General features: G+C 47.1%; 2 protein-coding genes across 2 annotated transcripts; one reads left to right on the top strand and one right to left on the bottom strand.

Moving 5' to 3' along the window:
* Positions 1 to 1,963: 1,963 nt before the first annotated feature.
* LOC136502896 (uncharacterized) lies at positions 1,964 to 13,273 on the bottom strand. The gene is made up of 3 exons (XM_066498147.1): positions 12,697 to 13,273; positions 2,133 to 2,462; positions 1,964 to 1,974 (listed from the first exon to the last, which is right to left on the bottom strand). Exons 1-3 carry the CDS (start codon positions 13,271 to 13,273, stop codon positions 1,964 to 1,966), a joined length of 918 nt encoding a protein of 305 aa, XP_066354244.1.
* Positions 13,274 to 19,632: 6,359 nt separating this feature from the next.
* Positions 19,633 to 20,533, top strand: LOC136502874 (eukaryotic translation initiation factor 3 subunit A-like). The gene is made up of 2 exons (XM_066498126.1): positions 19,633 to 19,874; positions 20,278 to 20,533. The coding sequence occupies exons 1-2, from the start codon at positions 19,641 to 19,643 to the stop codon at positions 20,368 to 20,370; spliced, it is 327 nt and encodes a 108-aa protein (XP_066354223.1). The 5' UTR covers positions 19,633 to 19,640; the 3' UTR covers positions 20,371 to 20,533.
* The last annotated feature ends 4,965 nt before the right edge of the window (positions 20,534 to 25,498 follow it).

A 25,498-nucleotide genomic window follows, 5' to 3' on the forward strand; every position in this document is an offset into this window, starting at 1 on the left:
TATATATATATATATATATATATATATATATATATATATATATATATATATCATCACATCTATATCACCAATATGCATTATATATCACAAGCACACGCATATTTAATAAATCCATCGAAAATCCATCACAAATGCACCAAAGTTCAACATCACAAGTTTATTATTACAAGTTCAACATCCCTACTGCGACGACGGAGACTGCAGGTGTGGCCCCCTGGACAGCGGTGAAGGACCGGACTGCGGCGAAGGGTTGACGTGATCAGCCGCTAGTGACACGCTAGCAGGATTGTTTGAACCCGCCGACGGAGGCTGCACAAAGGAGAAGAGATTGCATGTGTTAGACTCAAAATTGAAAATTTCGGCAGCACCTCCCCTGCACGGGGAGGTTTCCAACATGCAAGAAACAACAACACGAAGGCCGATAATCACAACGGCACGAAGGCCGAAAATCACAACAGCACGAAGGCCAACAATCCCAACAGCACGAACGCATTAAACTTTCATACTCACAGGAGTGAAGTGTCGAACCGGAGCTGGAGCTGGCAACTGCACTTGGACACCCGATGCTTGCCCGATGGTTTGCATGATCTGATACATGTCCGCCATCTGCTTCTTCGTGGCCTCTAGCTCTGCGGTCAGGTGCGCTTGCGTCTCCCTTGTCTCTGCCAGCTCGGCCTGCAGTGTTTCAATCACATGTTTCAGTATTGCAAATCTGATCAATGTGTGTAACGTTCAATGTACGATGAGTGAAACCTGAATTACCTGAAGTTCATCGACCCACGACAGTGTTGGAGTAGGCCGTGCACGTATGGGAAGGCTTCTGGCCGTGCTCCGTGCCCTCACGTCGGAGAGAGAGGGTGCAGAGCTCGAGGAGTCGGCACCGTCTGCAATCCACAACCGCCCATGCTTCCTACCTTGCCCCAGCCTCACGATCACCTCTGTCTCAAGGGGCTCAGTGCTCAGATTGTGATCTGAGCCACGGAGCGCCCTAACCGCCTCCGTGTAGTCTCTGACCTTAGCGTGGACACTCGGGTCAGAGTAAGCCTAGGCAGGGGCATCCGAGTTGAAGATGACACCGGATTTCACCGGGCCCATGTGGGACACAGCCCATGCCCCAAACTCCGACACCGGCACGTCCGGGTGTGCCACCTCCTGCGAGAAAGACGGCAAGATGATTAGAAATCAGGAAAAATTGAGCGTTAGAATAGATAAATGACATCTCGTACAAGTGCCCGCTTGAATGCGGGGAGGTTGCGGCTGCCTTGGTGGTGAGTTGGAGCGGTCCTCAGTGCCCGCTTCCGCTTGCCTTGCTCGTGCTTTGCGATGTACGCCGGGTCAAGGTACCTGTCCATGATCCTCGACCATGCTGATCTATGCGACATGCACCACGAGGCCGGCACCTACACATCATCAAGTGTTTGACATATAAGAAGATCAATTCTGGACCTACTAAATCTCAAAATGAATCAATATTATTCACCTACCTGAAGGTACTGCTCCTTGGTCAGCGCCACCTTTCTTGCGCCGGTTTTGTTGAGGGGCTCTTTCTTGATGGACCTGTAGTAGTCGACGTGGGCCTAGAGTCGCGCCTCGTGAATCATGTCGCCGACGTACTTCTTACAGGCTCTGTGTGCCGTCTGATCCGCCAGGGTCTCTCTACCTTCTTCGGCCTTGAAGTACCTCTGCATACAAACACGATGTATCCATTCATTATTTCAATAAAAGACTTAAGCAATGGAGGAGATGTATTGAGCTATGTTGTGAGACACTTACCCAAAAGTCTGCCAAAACCCGCTCCTACTTGTTGTCCTGCTCATCATCCGAGCCGAGCGTGTACCTATCCCACGACCAGGCCAGCTCCCACCTCCCCTCTTTCAAGTCCACAAGGCAGGGGAAGTGTTTCCTGCACAGACATCCCAGGACGGCAGCGGGTGCGTGGGGGGGTCAAGAGCACCCGACAGAACTAGCCAGCCCCTGCATAAGTGATTACGAAAAATTATCAGTTTCTCTTTTGATTTTCAACATATCATATGAAGTACTAGTGATAACATCTATAGTTACTTACCTTCTTCCCATAGGACGAACCAGTGGGCGTCGGTCAGGAAGCGGAACCGGAGGAAGGCTTGTGGGACCTCGCAGGTAGGGAGCCGACTGAGCAGAACTGTCCTCCGTCTGTTGAGTCCCCTCGTCCCCCGACAGAGTGTCTGTGGTCGTGCCCGTGGCCTCCACGTGGTCCTCCGGGGTAGGAGACAGGTCCTTCGGCTGGTCGAGAGCCGGGGAAGGAGGCGGGTCCCTCCTGGGGTGACCCCGGCCCCTCCCCCTCCCCATGCTGGGGCGACCCGGGCCTGCTCTCGCCGCTAGGAGCAAAGATGTCCCCTCGCCTCCATCAGGAGGGCGTAGCCTCTGGTACACCAAGAGCACCTGCCTCGGTGAACGGTTGCCCACCATCTTTGTTCTGTCACCTGCAATGTACAAAGAATGAACAACAAGCGTTAGTACATACATGTCAAATAGTTCAAAATGAATAAACATAACAAAATTTAATAAAAAACATAGTATTACATGGTTTAGGAATAATCTTCATGATTGGGGTCATAGGTCTCATCATCACTGTCAAAATTGTCCAAATGGGCAACACTATTCAAAGGTTCGGTGTCTTCTTCATTGTCTTTGCCTAAATGGAATCGCTCAAGCATTTGAATGTCCTTCAGATTTAGCACTACATCTCCAGGGTCCTCGTCATCAACCGTTTCATTGTCTACTTCCATGGCGGTCGTCACATCGGGTAAGACTATCTCAAAGCTCCCTTGTAGCCCATCTACTTGATAGAACTCTCCATCATATGTGTTTGTGTCGAAGGTGTAATCTTCATCGTTTGGAACAGGTAGTTTACCGTGCGAAGATACATGGTGCACAATAGACCAACCCTTAAGATGGTCTTTGTCTTAGCACGCGTATGGCGTATGATACACCTGCACGGCCTGTTGAGCCATAATATAGACATCTTTTCCTTTATAGACGGAATCATGCCTAATCTCGACTAGCCCAAGATGAGGGGTCCGTCTCGTTCGTGCAGGATCAAACCAGTGGCACTTGAATATGACAGGAGTAAGAGGTACCCGGCCCTCATATTCAAGTTCATAGATCTCCTCAATTATTCTGTAGTATTCGACGCCATTAGTGCCCGGCGTAAAAATTTGGCTGTTGGTGGTTTTCCGACCGGGCCGAGTCTGCTCGTGTCTTGACATGTGGAAGCGATATCCGTTCACATCATAACCGGTATATGACTTCACCCTTAACTTGAGGCCGTTTGCAACCTGTCTCAACTCATCACTCATGGACGCATTGGTTTGCGCCTACAAGCTCAAGCATGATACATCATTATACTATTGGAATGTACGAGCTACTAAGGAATATCGACGAATGTACGACCTTTTGTTTGAACCAAGAAATGAAATCAGGCCTCCCAGCTCCCGCACCCTCTGAAAGAAGGGTATCATGTTCGTGCGGGATAGGATCCCTTGATTGATGCCACTCTTGATGAACAAATTCCCTGTACCAAAGAGAATCAATGGGGTTCGATACAGAATAGTGACGTCGTATTGAAACAAGTTCGTTGAGAACTTACTTAATGAATGGCGCAACCTCGACAAGGTTGGTGAACACATATAGCGTGATTCTGTGCCACTCTTCTGGATCCAATCTCTTGGGGGTCGATCCACTTGCGCTGCCTAGTTGGCATTTGAAAAGGCTGAGGGTCGATTCAACTTCGCCAGCATTGTAACGAGGGGTGGATTATGATTGCTAGGAAGGTTCGACTTGTAGTAGGATGTCGTGAAGTTTGCAACCTCCTCCCGAATGCTTGCCTCTGTAATGGAAGCCTCAATTCTAGCTTTATTTGTACATTTCTTACGAAGAGTCTTTAGACATCGCTCGATTGGATAGCATCAACGGGCCTGCATGGCCCCCCCCCCAACCGTGCCTCGGTCGAGAGGTGCACTATCAGATGCTGCATCGGCAAGAAGAAGCCGGGTGGAAAGATCTTCTCAAGCTCACAGACCAACTCAAGTGCCATAGTTTCCAATTCTGTAATGATGGTCGAAGATAGCTCCTTGGCACAAAGCTGGCGAAAGAAGTAGCTCAACTTTGCCAGCACTAACCAGACATGCTCAGGGACATAGCCTCGAACCATCGACGGAAGTATGCGCTCAATCCATATGTGGTAGTCATGACTCTTCATCCCGTTGACTCGTAGAGTCTCTAAGTTCACTCCCCTGCTCAGATTCGCTGCATACCCATCAGGGTATATTAAATTCTTGATCCATCGAAGTACTTTCCTCCTTTGATCGATTTTCAAGACATAGGGGGCCCTAGGCCTTCTCCACTGTTTTCCTGTTGCAGGAGGCCGCATCTCTAGATTTGGCCTATCGCACAACGTCGCTAGGTCCACTCTAGCCTTAGGGTTGTCCTTAGACTTGTTAGTGTCCATGAGCGTTGCCCAAAGTGCCTCGGCGATATTTTTTTTAGTGTGCATGACATCAATGTTATGGGGCAGTAGGAGGTCATCGAAATAGGGGAGCCTCGTCAAGCCGGACTCCTGATCACATGTGGAGATGTCTGGGTTTTTGGCATCCGACGTCACAACTTGCTCGAAACCTTCACAATTTTTACCACAGCCTCCACATGCGATAACACGACGCCTCGACAAGTTTCGTGATTTTCGGACTTCGTTTGCATTTTATATAATTTAAAATCACATTTCCGGCAAGTACCTCGACATGTTACGTCAACGAGATGCTCGAGATTTCATGTGAGTTCCTGGATACGGCCTAAACATACCCTAAATATCATGAGTATCAATTTTTGGATGACCAAAGTCCATTATTCCATGTACCTCCGGTTCAAATTTGAAATATCCCAAACAATTCGATGAAACGAAATAAACTAATGAAATATATCAAAAAAAGTCAAAATTGCCCCAAATTTTAAAATAGAGTTTGAAATACTGTCACAAGGCCACAGAAAAAAATTAGGGCCCAAAATAAAAAAAAATTGCCGAGTGCCATGGGGGTCACTCGGCAAAGTGGGCTTTGCCGAGTGCCGGCCCAGTGGGCACCCGGCAAAGTTCATTTTCAAAAATAAAAAAAAAATTGCCGAGTGCCTGGCGCTGGCACTCGACAAAATAAGTTTTAAAAAATTAAAAAAAAATTTGCCGAGTGCCCAAGGCTTACACTCGGCAAAATATGTTTTTAAAAAATAAAAAAAAAATTTGCCGAGTGCCTTGGTCTGGCTCTCGGCAAAATAAGTTTTAAAAAATAAAAAAAATTTGCCGAGTGCCATGGGCTGGCACTCGGCAAAATATGTTTTTAAAAAATAAAAAAAATTTGCCGAGTGTCTGGGGCTGGCGCTCGGCAAAATAAGTTTTTAAAAATAAAAAAAATTTGTCGAGTGCCATCCATTAGGCAGTCGGCAAAATCTAACGGCAGGTGGCCGCCGTCACGAGCCGGCCACCTTTTGCCGAGTGCCGTGGCACTTGGCAAAGCCACCTTTGCCGAGTGCTTTATTTTGCCGAGTGCGGCACTCAGCAAAATATTGCTTTGCCGAGTGCCCCGATAAAAAGCACTCGGCAAAGTCTCAGGCACTTGGCAAAGTACAGTTTTTCAATAGTGATTTCACATTATAAGTCGTTCTTTTGGCTTTTCTACGTATAGTTTTTGCTATGCATTTCTATATTCATTTTGGTCCGAATGTTTTATGCTTGTTTGTACGTAGTACAGTAGTCCTAGTAGTATATACTGCCTCCATTTTAAATTATAAATTGTTCTGACTTTTTTATATATATAGTTTTTTCTAGATGTTAGGTACCTAAAAAGTTAAAAAATCTTATAATTTAGAACGGAGAAACAAGCATATCCCTTAAGAAAAGAAAATGCAACTAGGCAGCCCTATGCCCATGAGAAAAGGCGAGAAAATCAATGCTAGCAACGGTGCAAATTCCAATGGTGCCAACTTCCACCGGTCAAGCGAAGCAACAACACACGTCGTACCTTCGAGGGGGACGATATAGAAGAGTTGGTAAAGGTGTTTGACTTTGTTATCAAGAATTGTGCTTCATTTCTCCAATGTGGTTGAGCCTAGCTAGACTTCATAGCTAAACTATAAAAAGCTTCTTTTTATTTTAGTGTAGTCAATTCCCAATTGCTATCACCTTCCCCACATTGTCAAGGCAACTACACAGATCAAAACTAGTAAACTTGCAGAGACATACTTCCTTTCGGACACAAAAACTTGACATTTTGGGAAAAATGATGTCAAACTCTAGAAAGTACAATAGCCAATGTTTTAATAAAATATTTTAGTCCTTTACAAGAAAGTCATCTGGAACACTATTTTAAATTTGCAGTCTCATATATTTATTGAATTATACATATAGTTTAAAGTCAAAGTTGTCAAAGGCATGGTCCAGAGATTATGTAATGTGCACAACACATAGAAAAGTCTGAAATAAGACCATTTTGGTCCCTGGACTCATTTGATTGATTTTGACACTCAACCCTAACACTGTTTAAATCTAGCATCACAGCTATGAGTATATATCATTCTATTTTAGCCCCTAAACTTGTGTTGCCTTTTTTGTGTGGTTTTCAAATTTCAAGTGATATGCCAATGTTTTTCCTCCTCGTTTTAGTATGTTTTTTTCGCCAACTAGGTGATGAATGACAGGTAAGCCTAGGTGAAGTCATGATCGATCTAGGTGGCTAAAAACTACCAACTTCTAAGAAAATCTTGAAAACTACCAAGAATAGGAGTGGAGTCAAAAATTGGAATGGTATTGGTACATGAGGTATATATGTAGACAATATTACAGCTGGTGTTCAAAACTAGATAAACATAGGAGTTAAGAGGTCAAAAATGGACTTGGTCCAAACAAAAGCAAGAATAGGTCCATTTTGGTATTTTTAAGTCTTTTGTGTGTCTGATTTTGACCCTCAACTCTAGTACCTTCTAAATCTGGCACCAGAACTAATATTTTGACTCTATGGGATCGTCTTAGCTAGGTGGGTTAGAAGGGATGTGCAACATTTTTCGTTCACGTTTGCTTTTTTTTTTTTTTTTTTTGCTAACTAGACCATGAATGGTCTAAATGGCAAAATAAAAACTTCCAATTTGCCATCAAAACTTCGGGCACATCACTTTAAAATTAAACCGTTGAAACTAGGATTGGGGTCAGAACTGAATGCTATTAGTGTTTGAGGTATATATCTATGAAGTATTATTCGTGGTGGTCAAAGTTAGAAAAAACATAAGAGCTTGAGAGCTCAAAACTGGACTTGATACAATTGTATCTCAAAGAAAAACAAGACTTATAGCCACACTATAATGTCCTCTGTTGTGTGGGCGCTAATTGTTCCACAATGCCTCTCCCACCTTGTCAATGCAATTCCACAAATCAAAACTAAAAAGGTTATATAATCATGTATAATTCCTTCTGTCGGGGTTATGATACCCTGGGTATCTCAGGACACCGATTAGTTAGCCATAGGAGCTTTTGTGTTTTGGTGATGAAGACACCTAGTGGGTGTGATCATATTTAGGATAGATAATCATATATTTAAGAGGGGTGAAACTTGACCTGAAATGCGGTTATCAAAGTGCCACTAGATGTTCTAACTCATTACATATGCATTTAGATTCTAGTGAGTGCTAACACCCTTGAAAATGTTTGTGAAAATATGCTAACACACGTGCACAAGGTGATACACTTGGTGGTTAGCACATTTGAGCAAGGGTGGTGAAGTTGGTGAAGTCGAGGGGCTGTTTTCCCTCGACCGGACGCTGGACCAGACGCTGGACCTGTGCGTCCAATCAGTGCTGCAGCAGTGGCGTGGCTTCGGCCTTCGACCTGATGCTGGCACGAGGTGGTGAACAGGCGCGCAGTACCTGGGTACGATCAGAGGTGACGTATGCTAACGTTGGCGGCGTTGGAGGTGGCACAAAGGGCCAGAGAGGATCGGACGTTGTGGTGAATCCGATCATCAAATTACTTCTCAGGTGCCTTTCTGGAAGTGACCGGACGCCACGACGTTGGTGAGTCCAGTCAAGCAGCAGTGCGTCAGGTCCCAGACTTGGTGCCTCGGGGTCACATGCAATGGGACACGCCGTGAGCGTGTCAGGTCTTGCGGCTGTGAGTCCGATTGTCACTTAACGTGCGTAAGCGAGCAGCTGACCGTTGAGATTAGGTGATCACCATTGAACCAGGGGGACACGTGGACGACAGCGCATGACCGGACGCTGGGCGTGGTGCACCCGGTCGTTCTGACCGGCGCGTCCGGTCTCCTCGTGGAGGCAGGCAATGAGAGTCCAACGTCTATTTTGTGGGGACTTCTATTTAAGCCCCATATGGCTAGCTCTAGCTCACTCTCTTGGCTATTTTTATTGACATAGCAATCTAGTGAGCTAAACCAAAGCCCTCCCACTCATCTCCATCATTGATTCATCATCTTTGTGAGATTGGGAGTGAATCCAAGTGCATTGCTTGAGTGATTGCATCTAGAGGCACTTAGTGATTGTGTTTTGCTGCGGGATTCACTTGTTTCTCTTGGTGGTTGCCACCACCTAGACGGTTTGGTGCAGCAAGGATCGTTGAGCGGAGGAAGGTGTTTGTCTCTGGCTCCAATCGTGGTGATTGTGAGGGGTTCTTGACCTTTCGTTGGCGGAGAGCCAAAAGGTACTCTAATGGATTGCTCGTGGCTTGTGGATCCTCATCTTGTGTTGGTTGTGCGACACCCGGTTGTGGGTTAGGCGTGTGATGCCTATTAGCACGTGAACCTCCAAGTAAGTGAATCACCATAACGGGGACTAGCTTGCCGGCAAGCAAGTGAACCTTGGTGAAAATCATTGTGTTATCTTATCTCCGAGGATTTCATTGGTATTCATTGTGATTGATTGTTTGTCGCTTGCCACGTCGATATATCATCACTACCTCACCCTTGTACTTACTTTTCTAGTGTAGCTAAGCTCTTTGTGTAATTAGTTTTGAGAACTAGCTTGTGTCTTGTCTAGTGGTTAGTGAGGCTCTTTAGTTAGTCTTTGAGAGCTCACTAACTTAGTGGTAGTGACATAGCCTCTTGTGTGAATTAGAGATCATAGCTACTAGAATTGTGGATAGGTGGCTTGCATTTTGAGTAGGCTAGCGCAACACTCGCTTCGCCATTTAATTGTCTAACATCTTGGCTTAAGTGTTGTTGTAGAAATTTTCAATAGGCTATTCAACCCCCTCTAGCCACTAGGACCTTTCACCCACGACGGCCCAACATGCAGAGGCCCAGCAGCCGTAGCTCGCCTAAGCTATAAAGGCCCTGGGCCACGCACTAAGGCAGGAGGTCGACCACGACCTCTCCCTCCTTCCACCGCACGCAACGCAGCACCACACGACCTCTCATCAGTCCCGACCACTAGGAAAGGATGAGGAGGGATCAAGCCCCATCGGGTACGCCACCCCTAACAGGGGCAGGCATGCTCCACTCACTCCGCAAGGACTGAGGGGATAGGACAGACGCTAGCCCTGTGCCACGCTGTGCGGACAAGACAGCACCGCCAGACGGTGATGACCGGTATGGTAACCCACCGTCCAAATACGGCCTGACAAGACGAACGTATGGCCCCACCCACTATGGGATGGGGTGCACGACCACGATCTTGACTTCCAAGACCAGCCGAGCCAACGATAGCCTCGACCCCGCAACACGGGATCGAGGCCACACCGACTCCACGACCAGCGAGGCGATCGGTAACCAGGGGGCGGCTATCTACTCCCTCACTATCTCCATGATGCCACCGGGAGAACATGAGACGATGACGAAGTCCACGACAAGCTCATGTCGCACAAGACAGTTGGCAAATCACCACCGTGCCAACAGTATCGTCACGACCAGCACTGTAGCATCACGCCATGCCATGCTGCAACGTGGGCACAAGACTACGACGACAACCATACCTGGACGTACGCTGACACCAAGACAAGACGGCCTTCCTTGCAAGACAAGTTTACTAGTTTCCCTCCCTCGGGCTCACGACCACTCGGTCGGGAGAACCCATCTCCATTTGTAACTTGGCCCCCAGACTCTATATAAGGGTGGCCAGGGCTCCCATCCAAGGGGACGGCCTCTCGAGACTTCATTTGGGCAGTCCCTCTCCACTCTTCTCCTACCTCTTTCACTCATCTTACACCTCCATTGTAAGAACTTCAGAGCATTCAACCGAGGAACACACACTCGATCTTCCCTTTGACTGGACGTAGGTCTCCAGCCTGAACTAGTATAATTCCTTATGTCTTTGGATGCTACCATTGTCTTCCTAAAGCAGCGCGACACACGTATAAATTCATTCGTCGGTTGGCAAAACACTGACACCTTCTATCATATATACTTTACATTTTGGACAACAAAATGATGTCAAACTTTTTAAACTCTACATCAATTGTTTTAATAAATTTTTTATTTTGTAATGAGAAAGTCATATGATATATTTTTCTTGAACATTAATTCTGTAGTTTCATAAAATTATTGGGTTTATATATAAAATTAATATAATAAAATGTTGTGAGTGATACAAAATTGAAGATTATGTCATGTTCTAAACACATAAAAATATGAATTAGTCGCTTTTGGCCCCTTAGTTTACTTTTGTTTGATTGATTTGACTGTCAACTCCAGTACTATCGATATATAGCACCACAACTACAATGCTATTCAATTTTGACCGTGAGCTCATTTTTGGTGGCTTTGAAGTACGTGTTGTGGCAGTGTTTGTCCTCCAAGTTTGGCTTTTTTTTGGAGTTTTTAGCTATCGATCAACAAATTTCATGTGGTAAAATATGTCATGTTTTAACCAATGAGAAACTCACACATCCAAATGAAAATTAACATATTTGTTTTGGATGAATCTTTCAAATCTGGATTCCCAACAAGCAAACAGGTAACAAGTCTAGACCAACAAAAAATCGTTAATATGAACTAGTTAGAACCTAGTTTGAAGTTTTGAAGCAATCAGATTCTAGTTTGAACCAGATGCAGCAGCAACCGGTTCCAACCAGACCTAGTTTGAGCTAATCAAAAACCTAGTTTGATCCAGTCATAACTAGATCTAGGAGCAACCAGTTCCAATCGCAGTTAGAACCGGCTAAAACCTAGTTGGAATCAAACCAGTTCCAGCCATACCCAATCATAACCAAACCAGAACCCGGTTAGAACTAGACAAACTGCAAACTAGCTAGTTCCAAACAGCGGCTGGAGCACAAATCGTAAAACACAATCCAACGTCTCATCGTAGCTTGAAAAGTGCCATCCTTCCATGCATGAAAACCCGTCACTACCGGAAACAGGCCCGTTGCCAAGAGCCAGCGACTTTGCCGAGAGTCAAATGTCGGACTCTCGGCAAAGAAAGGTTTGTCGAGAGTCGGCCCTCGGCAACGGTAGGCCGTCGGCAAAACCATATTTGCCGAGGGCCAGGCCGTCGGCAAAGAATTCCTCTCGGCAACCGGGCCCTTTGCCGAGGGTCCGGCCGTCGGCAAAGAAAGGCCGTCGGCAACCTGTGACGGCAGGCAAACGGCCTTCACTTGCCGTCTGTTTTGCCGAGGGTCAGAATTTGGCCCTCGGCAAAGAATTACTTTGCCGAGTGTCGTTTCTGTGCCCTCGGTAATTTTTTTTTTGCTTTTTTTGCTTCCAAATTTTTTCCCTGGGTTTACTGTTGTACCTTAAAGTACATATTAAAATTTGGAGCTTTTTTATTTTATTAGCTATATTTAATAAGTTTATTTCATTTACTTGAATTCTTCCCGGTAATTCAAATTTGAACTGCAGGTGCATCGAATATTGGAATTGAGTGATTCAAAAAATCATATTCATGGTATTGCATGTGGTGTGAGACCGTATCTAGTGACAGATGCCAAATTTGGCGCATCGTTTTCACGGAACACGGCGAGGAACTTGCGTGTAAAGTATTTTTAAATTATATAAAATGGAAACGAAGTCCGAAACTCACGAAACTTGTCGCGGTGTCATTTCATCGCATGTATAGGCTGTGATAAAAAAATTGAGTGGGTTTCGAGCAAGTTGCGACGTCCGATGCCTAAAACCCGTATGTCTGGGTTTTAGGCATCGGACGTCGCAACTTGCTCGAAACCCACTCAATTTTTTATCACAGCCTATACATGCGATGAAATGACACCTCGACAAGTTTCGTGAATTTTGGACTTCGTTTCCATTTTATATAATTTAAAAATACTTTACACGCAAGTTCCTCGCCGTGTTCCGTGAAAACGATGTGCCAAATTTGGCATCTGTCACTGGATACGGTCTCACACCACATGCAATACCATGAATATGATTTTTTGAATCACTCAATTCCAATATTCGATGCACCTGCAGTTCAAATTTGAATTACCGGGAAGAATTCAAGTAAATGAAATAAACTTATTAAATATAGCTAATAAAATAAAAAAGCTCCAAATTTTAAATATGTCTTTTAAATATTATTGTTAGCCACCAGAATAAAATTGGGAAAAAAACAAAAAAAAATTTTATTTGCCGAGAGCCTCAAAGGGCTCTCGGCAAAGAGTTTTTTAAAAAAAAATAAAAAACAACTTTGCCGAGAGCCCGGATCTGGGCCCTCGGCAAAGGCCCAGTCCACATAGACCACTCACGGCCCAGTCAGCCTTTCCTCTCGCCCGCGAGCCCCGCATCCCCTTCCTCTCGCCGCCGCCGGTCCCCCGCGCCGCTGCAGCCTCTGCCCCGCCCCCGCCCCGTCCCCGCGCCGCCGGAGCAGCAGCCCGGCCCGCCGAACGCCGTCGTCGACGGGGTCGCGTCGTCCCCCGCCTTGCCCGGTGGTCGGGCACCGCCGCCGCCCCCTGGCCACGCCGGCCGATGGCCCACCCCCGCGGCCAGCGCATCCCCGGCCGGCCCCGCGCGCCCCCGGCCACGCCCGTCGGTGGCCCACCCCCACGGCTAGCACGTCCCCGACCGGCCCCGCGCGCCCCCGGCCACACCCGCCGGTGGCCCACCCCCGCGGCCAGCGCGTCCCCGGCCGGCCCCGCGTGCCCCCGGCCACGCCCGCCGGTGGCCCACCCCCACGACCAGCGCATCCCCGGCCGGCCCCGCGCGCCCCTGGCTAGCCCCGTGCGCCCCTGCCGGCCGTGCAGAGAGCATTTGGAGGAGGAAGGGAGAAGAGGAAGGGAGAAGAGAGGAGGGGAGAAGGAGAGGGCGACGACCGTCATGCCCCCGCGTCGTCGCGTCACGCCGAGCGGTCGTCGCCGTTTTCCCCACGTCTAGCCGAAGACGAGGGTGATCCTAACTCCGCGTCGCCCGACTGCACTGCCACCCAAGGTAAAGCCCCCCTCCCGCCTGTTGCTGGTCTTCATGCCATTTCTGGATTAGTGGGCCTTCGTGCCTTTTGTGGATGTGTTGGCCATCGTGCCATATGTCGCTGTGTCGGCCATCGTGCTGAAATTGTGGATGTCGGCCATCGTGCCGTCTTTTTCCTTGCAGGTTTTGGAAGCCTCCCCATACAGGGGAGGTTCTACCGAAATTTTGAACTTATAAATTGTGTTTCTTGTTTTGCAGAGAAGAGCCCGACGGAGGGGACCCGGAGTACCCCGAGCGTCTTCCTTCGGGTCTGCCTGCACCGCGTCACCTCTCCACTCCACCGCCACCCTAGGTATAAGCCCTTTGTTCGTAACCCTAGCTAGATCGCGTAAACCAGTTAGGTGTCTCCCGTCTGAAAGAGATACGGTCGTAGGTATGCGGATCTCTGCATATCTACGACCGTATCTGTTTTGGATTGTCCACGTTATTTGGACAGCCCGCGGATGCGTAGATGATTTAGTTTGTATGGTCCGGTCTGGTCCGAGATGGGGTTTTGGCAGCACCTCCCTGTTGTTCTCCAGATACACACTCTCCCTTCTAGGACGTGTATCGGGAGAATAGTGGGGATGTGCTGCCGAAATTCTATCTCGGATTGGAGCGGAGCATGGAAACTAACCTCATCTACACATCCACGGGTGGGATTAGGATCTATCCCTACCTATTAGATAGTAGGCAAGCGGTGCGTATGCTATTGATGGTTATATTACTCTGTTATATATATGGTAGATGATGGATAACCGTGATTGGATGTACACGGGCCGCCGTAGTCAGAATCAGGTCACTCGTGAATGGATACAAAAGACTGAGGATTTCTTGGACAAAGCATTTGGTGTGGGTGCTCAAGCAGCGACAGAGGTGTGGTGTCCCTACAGCGAATGTGCAAACAGGAATAGGAAAACCAGGAAGGTCATTGAGGAACATCTTTGCAAGTTTGGGTTTACGCCAGACTATACCCAGTGGGTGTGCCATGGTGAAGGCCATCGTATTAGAGATGAGGCAGTGAGGCCATGCTTGGAGGAGTTTGATAGTGATGGCGGGGTACCAGACATGATGGATGACTTCCACCAAGCACACTTCGGTGTACGATGTACGGACAAAACCGAGGAGCAGGAGCCAGAGGAAACCGCAAGGGCATTCTATCGCATGATGGAGTCGGCTAAGAGGCCCCTTCATGACAAGACAAATGTTTCTCAACTCGATGCCATTGGATGCTTAATGGGGTTAAAGTCCATGCATAACATGAGTCGAGACTGCTTCGATAGTATGCTGGCAGTTTTTGGGACCCTGCTTCCGGCAGATCACGCGTTGCTGAAGAACATGTACGAGTCAGTGAAGCTCCTCAAAGCTCTTAAGATGCCGTATGAGCAGATACACACTTGTGAGAACGGGTGCGTCCTCTTTAGGAAAGAACACGCGGAAGCAAAGTACTGTCCAAAGTGTAAGTCCTCTAGGTATGTGGAGGTAGAATCTAGTGATGGGTAGAAGAAGCAGCTTGGAATCCCCATGAAAGTCCTATGGTACCTTCCGTTCATACCAAGACTCCAACGGCTATTCATGAGTGAGGAGTCCGCGAAACAGATGACATGGCACAAAAATGGCATCCGATACAATCCTGACAAGATGGTACATCCATCAAATGGTGAAGCATGGCAAACATTTGATGGCATTTATGCTGACAAAGCTCTAGAGGCTCGTAATGTGCATGTTGCGTTTGCAACAGATGGGTTCAATCCTTTTGGAATGATGGCGGCCCCATACACTTGTTGGCCAATTTTCGTTATCCCCCTCAATCTCCCCCCCGGCGTCCTTCTTCAACATCAGAACATATTCTTGTTGCTGATAATTCCTGGCCACCTGGGGAAACATATGGGTGTGTTCATGGAGCCTATGATTGATGAGTTGATCAGTGCATGGGATCACGGGGTACTGACATATGACCATGCTACAAAGAGGAACTTCACAATGCACGTTTGGTACCACTACTCGATGCATGACTTTTTGGCGTATGGTCTATTCTGCACCTGGTGTGTCCACGGGAAGTTCCCATGCCCGGTATGCAAGGCAGCTCTGCAGTTCATTAGGTTGAAGAGTGGTGGCAAGTTTTCCTCGTTCGACAAACATCGACAATTCCTCCCTCTTGACCATGCATTCAGACGAGACATTAAGAACTTTACGAAAGGTGTCGTAGTGACACACCCTGAACCGCAGAAGATGATTGGCGCCGAGGTTCTTGCTCAGATAGATGGTTTGTCACCAAGGAAGACGGAGTTGGTTTCGTGGGGTATGGTGTTCAACATATGTGGACTCATAAGTCGAGCTTGGAGAGGCTTCCCTATTTTAAGCACCTGGCCCTACCACATAACATTGATGTAATGCACACTGAGAATAATGTCGCCGAAGCTCTCTAGGCAACACTCATGGACACTGACAAGTTAAAGGACAACCCTAAGGCTAGAGCGGACCTAGCAAGGCTATGCGATAGACCACACCTAGATATGCGACCACCAAGAGCCGGCAAGACATGGAGAAGGCCTAGGGGCGATTACGTCTTGGAAAAGAAGCACAGGATGGTTGTAGTCCAATGGATCAAGGACTTAATGTTTCCTGATGGGTTTGCAGCAAATCTTAAGAGGGGGGCCAACCCATCTACTGGTCGAGTCTTAGGGATGAAGAGTCGTGACTTCCACATATGGATTGAGCGCCTTCTTCCGTCGATGGCTCGAGGCTTTGTCCCTAAGCATGTCTGGGTCGTGCTGGCAGAGTTGAGCTATTTCTTCCGCCAGCTTTGTGCCAAGGAGTTATCTCGAAACGTGGTGGCTGACTTAGAAAAAAGAGCCCCTGAGTTGATCTGTAAGTTGGAGAAGATATTTCCACCCGGCTTCTTCCTGTTGATGCAACATTTGATTGTGCACCTCCCGTACGAGGCACGAATGGGGGGCCCATGCAGAACTGCTGGTGCTATCCAATCGAGAGATGTCTAAAGACTATTCGCAAGAAATGTGGAAATAAAGCCAGAATTTAGGCTTCCATGGCAGAGGCGTTCATTAACGAGGAGGTGTCAAACTTCACAACAACATACTATAAGGGCAACCTTCCTAGCGTGCATAATCGATCGGCTCGTTACAATGAGGACGAAAATAAATCTACCCTCAGCCTTTTGAAAGGGTCACTCGGAAGAGCGAGTGCATTGAGCCCAAAGACCTTGAGCAATGAAGAGTGGCGCAGTATCATGCTATATTTGTTGGCCAACCTAGATGAAGTGGCGCCGTATATCGAGTAAGTTCTCAACGAACTTGTTACTTACACTGTCACTATTCTGCATCCAACCCCGTCATGTTTCTTGTCTACATAGGGAATTTGTTAATCTATTCTGGCGTCAATCAAGGCGACCTCGCCCTCATGAAGTTGATACCATTCTTAAGGAGCGGGATTTCATTTCTTGGTTCCAAAAGAAGGTACCGTCCAATTTCCCCCTTGTTTCTTGATTTCAAGTTGGTCGTTTGTGTGAATAACATAACGCTCTAGCCTGACTTTGCAGTGCTACAGGGATGCATCTATAAGTGCCGAATTGCGGTAGGTTGCCGATGGCTTCAACTTTAGAGTCATGTCATGTAATGTTTATGACGTCAATGGGTATCGCTTTCACACAACAAGCTACGAGCAGAGTCGGCCGCATCGAAGGACCACAAATATCGGAGTTATGACGCTCGGAACTGATGGCATGGACTATTATGGGATACTTGAAGAAATATACGAACTCCAGTTTCGTGGAGCCGAACCTTTTAGTCCTGTCATATTCAAATGCTGGTGGTTTGATCCTAAGGTATCGAGACAGTACCCTCATCTTGGGCTAGTCGAGACTTGACAGGATTCCGTCTATGAAGGTGATGATGTATGGATTGTGGCCACACAAGCCAAGCAAGTCTATTATAGTCCATATGCTTGCCAAACCGAGGAAAACCTTAAGGGTTGGTATGTTGTTCACACAATATCGCCGCACGGTAGACTACCTCTCCCAAACGATAAAGATTACAACTTGAACCCAGAAACACATGACGGAGAGTTCTATCAACACGAAGAGGGGCTACAAGGGAGCTTTGAGATAGACTTAACTGGGCTAGTCGAAATGGAGACCGACATCGAAAGGGTTGTGGACGAGGACTCTAGAGATGAGGTGGAAAATCCAAAGGACATAGTGTTCCTTGACCGATTACACTTAGGTGTTGATAGTGATGATGAGGAGGCGGATGAAGATTTGGACATGGTTGATAGCGATGATGATATGTACAATCCAGCTAATCCCGATCATGGAGATCGTTTCTAATACATGTAATATTATCTGTTTTTGTAATTATATTCATTTTGCATGTAATTACCTTCATTTTGCATCTCTTTCTAATTATGTATCGTTTATATATGCTAATTGTTTTATTCTTTTTTAATGCAGGAGATGCCACCCAGGAGGTCCGTCCAGTCTCTTTACGCCAGCTAGGAGGAGCCGGAGGCATCGGTTCAGCCTCCAGAGCTGGTGCCGAGGCGGAGGAGCCGCAGGCGTCCGAGCAGGACGCAGCCGACTACCCCTCCAGCCATGGAGGAGCCTACGGCCATGGAGGAGCCTGCCGCCGTGATGGAGCATGCGGATGCAGGGGGGTCCTCCACCTCAGGGGACGAGGCGACTGCAGAGGGATCCATTTCCTCTGGTGTGTCGACGGTGTACTTGTGTGGTCCCGTGAAGCTCCCGCGTCGACCAATACCTGAAGCGGCCTGCCCGCTGATCACACCCTATGGGGATAGGTAAGTAACTTAAGATGTGCTCAAAACTTCTTCATTTGAAATGTTGAAAATCAAAATACAAACTAATACTTTTTGTAATTACTTGTGCAGGAACTGGAAACTTGTGGAGACTAGAGCCAAGGCACGCAAAGTGAATGGCATCCTAGGAGGTCTGTGCAGGGAGCACTACCCTGGCCTGGTGGAGGTGAGCCCGGACATGTTTGAGCCGGCCACTCAGTTCGACCACTACGAATTGGCCGCCGATGCCATGGATCGTAGTGGCCACAGATACAGGAACAAGGCAGAGCGGGTCGTCAGGGACCTATCGGTAAGTCTTTTAGGCACACATTGTATTCTTTTAGCCACAGATACATCGTATTCATTGGGCATTCTTCTAATAAGTAATTGATACCTCACGCCTTTATGCAGGATTTCTTTAGAATCGAGGAGGGCAAGGAGCACAGGGCGTACCAGGTGGCGGTCGCTTCTTGTAAGAAGCGCATCACGGACATGATTCACGACGCGCGTCATCAGGCGCACATTTGGCACTATGCGAAGGTCCAAGGGCGTAGCATCAAAAAGGACGAGGCAAGACAGGTGGTGCTGACCAAGGAGGAGTACCTTGCGGTAAATACGGAACATTACTATTGATTTCTTCTAAGATTAAGTTTCCTTAATTTGATCTTCTGATATATTGTTTGTTTGATGGCCTGTAGGCGATTCCAAACTGGTGCAATCGGCATCTAGATGCCTGGGAGAGGATTGTGGACATGTGGCTCAGCCAGGACTAGAAGAAGGAGCATGATGAAGCACGCGAGCGCCATTTGCTGATGCAAGGAGTACCACACCATCAAGGCAGCCGCAACCTCTCCGAATTCTCAGAAGCTTGGGTAAGGCGAAACCATTTCTCTAACCTAACACTCAATTCTGCAACAACTCTAACAATGTTATTGTCTTTCTCATAGTCGGCGTCACATGGTGGCCGCCCTTGTGGTCACCTCAAGGCATATGCCTTGTCCCACTTGGGCAAGGCGACGTCCACCACCGACTGGACCCCGGAAGTCCCTACCGAGTCGTTCACCAACGCCAGCATTGCCCCTCACATCTCTGCGTACACAGAGATGGCAAGGTCAGTCCACGGGCCAGACTACGACCCAACCACCGAGGAGCGGCTTGATCTAGAGCTCGTGATGAGTGTGGGGCAAGGCAAGAAGCACGGGCGGTTCTGGCTTGGCGATGGTGTCCTCGACACGACCTCTGTTCCTCCGCTGCACCAGATCCGAGCAGCGAGCATGAGCTCAATGCCGGCCATACGCCAGCGCCCGACCGTGGTGTCGACACTCCAGGTAAGTGTTCTCTTCCATTCCTAGTTCTTTGACTTTTACATACCTTAGCTCCGCAATCTTGAAACATTGACGTCAAATGTTGCAGGCACAGCTGCAGGCGATGGAGGCCGAGCGGGAGCAGCAGCGACAGAGGCTGGCAGCTTTGGAGGCCGAGCGGGAGCTCGAGCGGCAGAGGCTGGCAGCTTTAGAGGCCAAGCAGGAGCAGGATCAGCGGCAGATGGCAGAGGTGCTCTCCTACGTGCGGGGTCTTGCGATGACCCAAGGTGGAACGGTCCCACAGTTCCTGCTCGGTCAGCTGCAGCCTACACCTCCACCTCAGCTTGATTCTACTCCGGTGAGTATGACAAATGTTTTAGTTTCTCTAAATGTCAAACCTAGTAAAACCTAGTGAAACCTAGTGCTAGTGGTGATGGTAGTGGGTGGTGGTGGCGGCGTGGTTGGTGGTGGTGGTGGCGTGGTCATGGTGGTGGCTGCGTGGTTGGTGGAGGTGGTGGCGTGGTGGTGTGGTTGTTGTTGGTGGTAGTAGTGGTGTGGTTGTGGTGGTGGCGTGGTGGTGTGCTTGTTGGTTAGTAGTAGTGTGGTGGTGGCGTGGTGGTGGTGGTGGTGTGGTCGTGGTGGTGGTGTCGCGTGGTTGGTGGTGGTGGTGGTGGTGTGGTCGTGGTGGTAAAAAGTACATGTAGTGCTTGGTTATCTATTTATGTTGTCTAACACGTTCTGCATCTTCTTTGTTTGTGTAGCGTCAGTCGGCGGCGTCGAACGACCCTAACCTTCTCCTCGTCAACTCCCCAGGATCGCACGCGGCGCCTTCTCAGCCCGGACCGTCGCCGTGACCAGTTTGGCGCCTCCTATGCCTCTTGTTTATGTTGCTTGTCGAACTTTACACTTGTGGTTGTCTATGTGTCGAGATTTGTTTGTGACTTCGAACTTCGAGACTTCTATGTGATGTGGATGTGAATTATGTGATGTGGATGTGAATTATGTGATGTGGATGTGGTTATTGATATGTGGATGTGCTTATTGTGATGTGGATGTCATATATATGTTTATTTGTTGACTGAAATACAAAAAACAAAAAAAAATAAAACTGGCTGTGGCTTTGCCAAGGGCTATGGTCATGCCCTCGGTAAAGCTGGGAATTCTGGAACACACAGAATCCCAGCTTTGCCGAGCGCATGACCATAGCTCTCGGCAAAGAGGAAGCCTTTGCCGAGAGCTGAGCCATAGCTCTCGGCACAAAAAAATGTCAAAAAAAATTATCAATATTCTTTGCCGAGAGCTCTTCTGACAGACGCTCGGCAAAGTTTTTTGGAAAAAAAATTCAGAAATTCTTTGCCGAGAGCTTGCTAAGGCTCACGCAACTTTACCGTGACCTCTCCCCGTCATGGCGAAAATTTTTGCCGACGGCCGGCTAACCCTCGGCAAATCCTTTGCCGAGAGCCCGAGATGCGACTCTCGGCAAAGTAGCCTTTGCCGTGAGGTACTGTGCCGACCGGCCTTTGCCGAGAGCAACTCTCGGCAAAGCCTTTGCCGAGGACAAATGCTTCTTTGCCGAGCGTATCCGGCCCTCGGCAAAGAACCTCGTTCCAGTTGTGCGTCCCATCGTCGCTTGAAAACAACCACCACCAACAGAATTGGGTCAAAATCGAACATCGGTATCGGTAGGCGAGTAATATTTGTAGTAGGTAGTATATATAGCTTGTGGTCAAAATGAGACAAAAGTATGTAGTATTGTATGTAAGAGTTGGGAGGTCAAAATTGGACCATCTAATTATATATGCAAAGAAACATCAAGACTTATGAAACCACACGCACTACTGTATGCTAGTACTGTATATATAGTGTCCCATTTAGTGTTATTTTTTTAGCCAACAAATAATATTTTTCTCTCATAATAAATCCGGCAACAGTATTTTCAGTCATGACTTGTCAGTCAAAGCCAACGGGCATAGAAAGAGAAATCCATTTTCCTCAGATAAGGGGCAGAGTGGAGTCCCATCGGGTTATTGATTCCAATTTGAACTGAAACTGGACCGAAGCAGCACAGAGTGCGTGTGTGGTGCGCGTGCAGGCTCCTGCAGAGAGGCACCCACCACGACAGCGTGCGTTGGCGCTGACGAATTACCGAGCGACAGCGATCGATGCGTAGTCGTTGGCAATTCAGACAGTAATATATGCACTGTACACTCCACTGTTGCTTTAGCAGGTGCTACTAGACTACTTTCGTAGCAGCAGCTTTATTTGCATCCATGGCCTGCCTAACATGCATACGTGTGTGGCGCAGATGTAATAATGGATAGCTTTGTTTCCGGCCAGCAGGGAAAAGCTTGCTAGCGTGGCCTGCGTGCGTGCCGTGTGCTGTGTGCATGGACAATATGCAACAACGAAGAGATGCATGACAAGGCCTTTTTTATATTTCGTCGCTGTACCTAGTAGCCGGCCGGCCTGTAGCTAGCTGCTACCTCCGCATGTTGCGTGCATTGTCGGCTACTTGGCATAGCATAGCATAGCATTGCATGCGAGTGATGATGATCAGATTCTTCAGCGAAGAAGAAGATGAGATCGATGACGAGAAGCCAATTATTTATTTGGTCGTCGTCGTCATTCCATCGCATCGCCACCGGCCTTTTCCTAGGACAGATCGAGACAAGCATATGCATATCGCCATGCATGATGCATGCCACGCGCTCCCACAGTAGTGTGATACAAAGATGCATGCATGAGCCTTTCCTTCCTTATGACAAGTCGCAATGGCCGCGTGCAAAGATGTAAATCGAGGGTGACAACACATATCCACATACGAATCATGTTTCTTTTCTTTTCTTAAAAAAAAATAGAGTGCACATGTATATAAATCATGCATTCCACACCTACACTGCGGTCCTCGTATACATGCAACAACAGGCCGCCGACGCCTACGCGTACGTACTGCATGCATATGTCAGTACATCATCTTCATCTCTCCTTCCAACATTGGCAACCTTTGTGTTTTTACATGTGGAGGGAATCTTCCTTCTGGTTGGTTTTTTTTCTGATCTACTCCCTCAGTTTCAGTTCACACTGCTATACGTACGTACTACCCCCGTAGCAAGAACCATTTGGTCATTTTCTTCAGGGCAGAGAAAGAGAAGGAAATGCGTGGTGTCCTTGTGACAGCATGACAGCATGCAGCGCAGCGACAAGTCAAACATAAGTATACTGGACATGTACGTACTCTGCACTGTTTGTTCAAACACGCAAGGTAAGGTGAAGGGCTAAAGGCCAAAGGTAGCTCTTTGCACGTGCGCAATCTGTTCATACATTATTATACTCCATAGATGGTCTTATCCACTCCTAGCTAGCTAGTTTAGCTTACCCAGGAAAAAGTCAAATATTCTTCTTCAAACCTACCTACGTGTGGACGAAGAAAATTCGAACTTTGTTTTCATGCATCCATCATATGAAAGTTAATATAAGGTCCTGTTCGGATGGCCTACGACTAAAGTTTACATGGACAGCTAAAATTTAGGTTGACCATTTTTAGTTAAGTGGTGTTTAGATACAAGGACTAAAAGTAAACTAAAAGATAAAAGATTCTCTAAGCATAGACTCATGGACACCTTTCAGTCCACATTAGTCTATATTTGCCAATTCATAGACTAATTGCTAGCTAGGTGTAGAGCTAAAAACTAGTTCACTTTTAGTCATATGTTTAGATGTTCAGACCTAAACTTGACTAAAATTTAGTTAGTGGTACCCAAACAAGCCCTAAATTTGCCCATGGGGCATATGCTTCCGTCTCCATAGCCATTGGATATGCATGGGTTATATTATCTATCTTCTGCAGTGGACTCATCCTACGTACATCTAGCGGTGGCTTTGGTGATAGAAGCACACAAAAAAGTTGTGTCCATCCATATCCTTTTAAAATTTATTTAGGTTATTGTAGTTTTATACCAAGTTATTAAACCTTTTAAACTTTAATTAAATTTACATTTTAAAAAATACATCAATATCTACATCGTGAAATTGGTTCCATCAAATCTGATGGCCCCACCATCAGTCGCCATATTCGCCTGCCCCGTGATTATTTCTAGTAGCTTAAATTATGATAATGGGGAGTACGTAGTAGCTCCTTGCATTAATTATTTCCAGTAACATTACTTTTTATAATTTGGACCATATATATGTTGCCAAATAAAGTCAACGCGTGGTGCGACCGGATGATACTAGCTAGCTAAGGGCAGTCCCAATGAAAGAAACTAGTAGTTTCTATAACATAGGATACCGCACAAAAAAAACACTCCTTTCCAACCCATGGTTTCTATAAGTAATAACTATTTTCTCTTTCTCTCTCTCAACTCTATCTTTTCCTCCAATGGGAGTGCGACACGAGCTCCCTAGAAACTGGTGGTTTCTTCCCAATGGCGATTTCATGGTTTCTTAGTGCATTGGGTCAAGAGTAGACCTGGTTTCTTCATGAAGAAACCATTTCTATGATTTTTGCTCTCTTTCTTCATTAATTACGTTGCCACATCAGCGTTTTGCCTACGTGGCAAGTCATTTAATGAGTATAGAAATCATCATCAATGCACCATTGGGACTGCCCTAAGTAGCTACACACTGCCATTGGTTATTGTTTGTATCGTGAGCATCAGCGCCCGCCACCACCATCAAGGCATCAACGGAGCCAACTAGAGCGGGTTGCCGCGTGATGACCCCAGAGGAGGAGTTGATGCTCTTGGGTCTCCGCTGCCTTGTTGTTGGTGCTGCTGGTCGGGCTCATCGCCATGGAGGTGAGGCGGCGCAAGCTAAGATCGACGAGGAGCAGACGACTCCACATTCGCAGAATCAATCATCTATGATTAAATTATGTTTACTTTCTTCCATCCTACATTTTGTACCATGTTGCGGATTTTATTGAACTTTTCACCTTATTCAACAATCATAGTGCTGCTGCCGCTCGCACCCGCCTACGCGATCGCCACCATGCGCCTCGTGTGTGTGCGTATCCTCGACACTACGGCCACAAAAACGGTGTATCATATGCCGCGGTAGGTAAGCAGCTTCAACTTCTTCGATTCCCCTAAAAATATATATATCAACAATCACTACGGGAAACAGAGACTTTGCCGAGTGTAAATTTCTTTGCCGAGCGTCAAAAATCGGACACTCGGCAAAGATCTTCTTTGCCGAGTGCTGCACTCGGCAAAGAATTGCACTCGGCAAAGATTTCTTTGCCGAGTGCCGGGCACTCGGCAAACACAGGCACTCGGCAAAGGACTTCTTTGCCGAGCGTCAAACTCTCGGCAAAATCTATACACTCGGCATAGGCTGCCCGTGAAACGGCGCCGTGCCACGTCCTTCTTTGCCGAGCGCCTGCGGTTAGGCACTCGGCAAAGATTTTTTTTTTAATTTCTTTGCCGAGTGGCCCAGATCTGGCACTCGGCAAAGATTTATTTTTATTTTTTTTAAATTCTTTGCCGAGCGTCTCAGATCTGGCGCTCGGCAAAGAAATTTTTTTTATTTTTAAAATACTTTGCCGAGTGCTCCCTGGACGGCACTCGGCAAAGATTTAAATTTTTTTTTATTATTTCTTTGCCGAGTGCTCCTGTGTATGCACTCGGCAAAGAGGAAAATTTAAAAAAAAATTAAAACATTCTTTGCCGAGTGCCTGATGGCTGGCACTCGGCAAAGACACCCTTTGCCGAGTGCCATGCCCCGGCACTCGGCAAAGTTTTTTTGTTTTTTTTGTTTTTGGCCTCCAATTTTTTTGTGCAGCCTTTTTAAAGCACCAGGAACTCCTAGTTATAATTTGGAGATTTTTTGTGGCTTTTTGTTATATTTAGTTACTTTATTTCGTTTTCTTGAATTTTTTCGGAAATTAGAAATTTGAACTGCACGTGGTACGAATAATGGAGTTTAATGATTCGAAAATTGATAGTCATGTTAGTGTGTGTTATGAGAGGCCGTATCCAGGAA

This window comes from Miscanthus floridulus, chromosome 14 (assembly GCF_019320115.1).
Source record: "Miscanthus floridulus cultivar M001 chromosome 14, ASM1932011v1, whole genome shotgun sequence".
NCBI classification, from domain to species: domain Eukaryota; kingdom Viridiplantae; phylum Streptophyta; class Magnoliopsida; order Poales; family Poaceae; genus Miscanthus; species Miscanthus floridulus.

Bases quoted from the DNA above. Each gene is read 5' to 3' on its own strand.
- LOC136502896 (XM_066498147.1), bottom strand. From the start codon at position 13,273: ATGACGGTCGTCGCCCTCTCCTTCTCCCCTCCTCTCTTCTCCCTTCCT. The intron at 2,463-12,696 runs GTCTATGTGGAC...TGTACATTGCAG, and splicing joins GGCTGACTGGGCCGTGAGTG to GTGACAGAACAAAGATGGTG.
- LOC136502874 (XM_066498126.1), top strand. From the start codon at position 19,641: ATGGAGGCCGAGCGGGAGCAGCAGCGACAGAGGCTGGCAGCTTTGGAG. The intron at 19,875-20,277 runs GTGAGTATGACA...TTGTTTGTGTAG, and splicing joins CTCAGCTTGATTCTACTCCG to CGTCAGTCGGCGGCGTCGAA.